Consider the following 3,500-nt stretch of genomic DNA (forward strand, 5'->3'; position numbering starts at 1 on the left):
GGAGTGCCGTCGTAAAAGATGTGGACGTTTGAGGAGAAGTGTAAGGACCAAGTCTCTTTTCTCAAACTCACACTGTAGTCTCTTCACATGGATGAAGTACATTCACAGGTAATCATTTTAGGTTTTCTCCAACTCCAGTATTTCACAGATTACAGCTCTAGGTTCAGAGTGTGAAATGTTTGTACAATTTAAGCTGAAACTATAGTTGCAAGTTGCCACAGTAGTTTTTCAGTAGAAAAAGCTTTGTGACAAAAGTAGACTTACGGATTGATCAAACAAGCACATATTTTCTTTGTTTATGTAAACAGTTCTGATTCAATCTTTGTTTTCTTTGTAGATTTGCGCAGGGTTTGCAGCTACGGCAGGTAGACATGCTTCAGGATGGCATCACTAAAAGCACTGCAACACTCTCAATGATGTCTAAAAAACTGCGAAGAATTTGCCTAAAAAGCCTTAAAAGGCACAGGAAAGAAAAAGGCCAGAAAATCGGTGGAGTCAACGCTATCGTCCACATTGACGAGAGCAAGTTCTGCCATAAGCGCAAGGTATATTTGTAATATAATTCACTAAATATGGGGTCATTCAATTTCAACTCATCAAAAACCTGATCTTTCCTCAGTTCTTGTTTTGGATTTTATCATAAAATTAATGTTGAAATATCAATTGTCTTCAAGAGAAATCTTTAAGCTTTACTTTTAGATTAATTATTGTGGAAGTTTGGCTCTATGAACATAAATTCTGAATTTTCGGAATTTGTATTTAAAGCCTCACCATTGGAAATATTTTCCCTGGAATGGTTTTAACCACACTTGAAAAAAAATATTAATTTAAGTACTTGATGATGTTAATGCAATCAAATAAATAGCACTATGTACTGTATTCACATGCAAATCGGCATATTGGAGGGGCCGATGAAAAGTTACAAGGTCATGACTTGTGTGCTGTATGCATCTTTCAAGAAGTATGGAAGACGCCGAGGAGTGTTTTGATACTATTTGCTATAACCAATCTATGCCTTAAGAAAACATGGGCAACATTATAGTTTTTTCAGGTAGAGCAAGTTGAAATAAGAAATAAAATTAGACCGTATGCTATATCATATCAAGGTAATCATGCAACTTCTAGGTAACTGTCAGGTAGTTCAATGCATGAAAGAGTTATCAACTCATTCACTGTTGACATGCAACAACACATACTAATAATAATATGCATTCCAAACTTAAAAAAACAAAAGTTTTTATATTACTCCATTATTTATATCATTTGAAAATTAGCATAATCATCCTACTTCTCACTGGCAGTAATATAACATTGATTATGTATATGTTTGACTGTAGGGTATTATTTATTTTATAACATTTATATTGTGTTTTGGCAGTACGGAAGAGGGCGCTTCGGGAACAGCTGGAGGAGAAAAAGGACATGGGTCTTTGGAATGCTCCAAATCAAACGGTCTGACAGGCGTCCTATTCTTCGCCTCGTGCAGAGACGAAATAAGGAGACCCTTGTTCCTATCATCAAAAAGCATGTGAAGCGTCACAGTCTCGTCGTAAGTGATGAGTGGAGAGCGTATGCCGGTCTCGCCACAGAGGGCTACAGGCATGTCAGGGTGAACCACAGCCAACATTATGTTGACCCTCAGACAGGACTCCATATCCAGAACCTCGAGAGAGCGTGGCAGACCTATAAAAAGGAAATTTGGAGAATGCGGGGGAATCGGTCGGAGAAGGCCTTGAAAGAGCAGCTCTGCTTTATTGAGTGGACCTACTGGTTAGCGAGGAAAAATTCAGAAGGTGACCTTGGCAGGCTTGTCAAGGACATAAGGCGCTCCTATCAGACATAGGAAGCAGAGCTTGGCATTGATCAAAATAAGCTGAAATGGACAGAGGAGAAAGGGGAGTGTTTTAATTTATTTTTAAAAGAAAAGTTTTTGTTGTATATGTTCAAACGGTTTATAGTATTCTTGGTTCTTTTGACTCTTCAAACTCTTCCTTTGTAAAAAGAGTTCTGTTAAAGTTTAGTTTTTTTTTTAATAATAAAGTTGTTTATTTCACTTTGCGGTCATCCAGTGTTACTGATCAGTTGAGCAAAACGTGTCTCTATTTTGTACAGTTACTAGTTTGTAGTTTGTCTACTGTTCTCATCTGTTTTCACTTTAATTTGACAGTCCTAAGACCTCTCTACTAATACTTGGTTGAATATCGACTGATAGTTTGTTGAGAATCAACTGATAGTCAACTATTTTCTCTGTTTTGCTCTGTTAATAGTGTGTAGACACTAAACTGTTTTCACTTTAATTTGACAGTCCTAAGACCTGTCTACTAATGCTTAATTGAATATCGACTGATAGTTAGTTGAGAATCAACTATTTTCTCTGTTTTGCTCTGTTAATAGTTTGCACACACTAAACTGTTTTCACTTTAATTTGACAGTCCTAAGACCTGTCTACTTATGCTTAATTGAATATCGACTGATAGTTTGTTGAGAATCAACTGATAGTCAACTATTTTCTCTGTTTTGCTCTGTTAATAGTGTGTAGACACTAAACTGTTTTCACTTTAATTTGACAGTCTTAAGACCTCTCTACTAATGCTTAGTTGAATATTGACTGATAGTTTGTCGACAGTCATATGACAATGAACAGGTTGTCACCTACACAGGGTGCCTATTGATTGATAAAATATTCTCATCTTTATTTTACAATGAACATATATGATCAACAGGGTTGAATGTTCATTCATTAGATGTGTTCCTTGTGAGTGGAGGAAAGTTGATCCATATGAAACGTAAGTTGAGAATTGGTTAATAACAGCAGTTGATAGTCAACTTACTAGAAGTTGACACTCAACTGATAGTTGAATATTTGTAAAGAACATGTAGTAAAAAGCACAATGTCTGTTGCAGACTGTTTTTGTAAAAATAAATGAACGAAATAAAAATATACTATAGTTAACTAACACTTAGTTGAATGCATGTTACATATTTGTTGACAAGCTCTCTAGAGTATCAACTAACTCACTGTTGAATATCAACTAAACACCAGCTAATAGTGCAACGTGTAGTTAACTTAGTTAGTTGAATGCTTGTTTCTTATCTGTTGAAAGCTTTGTTGATTATCAACTAACCATCTACTAATAATGCAACTAATAGTTAACTGACAGTTAGTTGAATGCATGCTACGTGTACAAAACAACATCTACTAATGGCGCAACTTATAGTTAACAGACAGTTAGTTGAATCCATGTTTCTTATCTGTTGAACAAGCTCTGTCAAATATCAACTAACCATCTACTAATAGTGCAACTTATAGTTACCTTACAGTTAGTTGAATACATGTTGCTTATCAGTTGAGATAGTTCAGTTGAATGTCAACTCATTCACAGTTGACATGCAACTGAATATCTACTGATGGCTTGTTGAGTGTCAACAGTGGACTATCAAACTAAAGTGTTACCGAAAATGATTCCAAGATATTATGTACACATTTGAAACATTTCTTA

General features: G+C 35.5%; 1 protein-coding gene across 1 annotated transcript; it reads left to right on the forward strand.

The window, feature by feature from the left end:
• Positions 1-325: 325 nt before the first annotated feature.
• Positions 326-2,140, forward strand: LOC115529185 (uncharacterized). Its single transcript, XM_030337733.1, has 2 exons — positions 326-545; positions 1,379-2,140. Exons 1-2 carry the CDS (start codon positions 372-374, stop codon positions 1,841-1,843), a joined length of 639 nt encoding a protein of 212 aa, XP_030193593.1. The 5' UTR covers positions 326-371; the 3' UTR covers positions 1,844-2,140.
• The last annotated feature ends 1,360 nt before the right edge of the window (positions 2,141-3,500 follow it).

Source organism: Gadus morhua, chromosome 17 (genome assembly GCF_902167405.1).
Source record: "Gadus morhua chromosome 17, gadMor3.0, whole genome shotgun sequence".
Taxonomy (NCBI): domain Eukaryota; kingdom Metazoa; phylum Chordata; class Actinopteri; order Gadiformes; family Gadidae; genus Gadus; species Gadus morhua.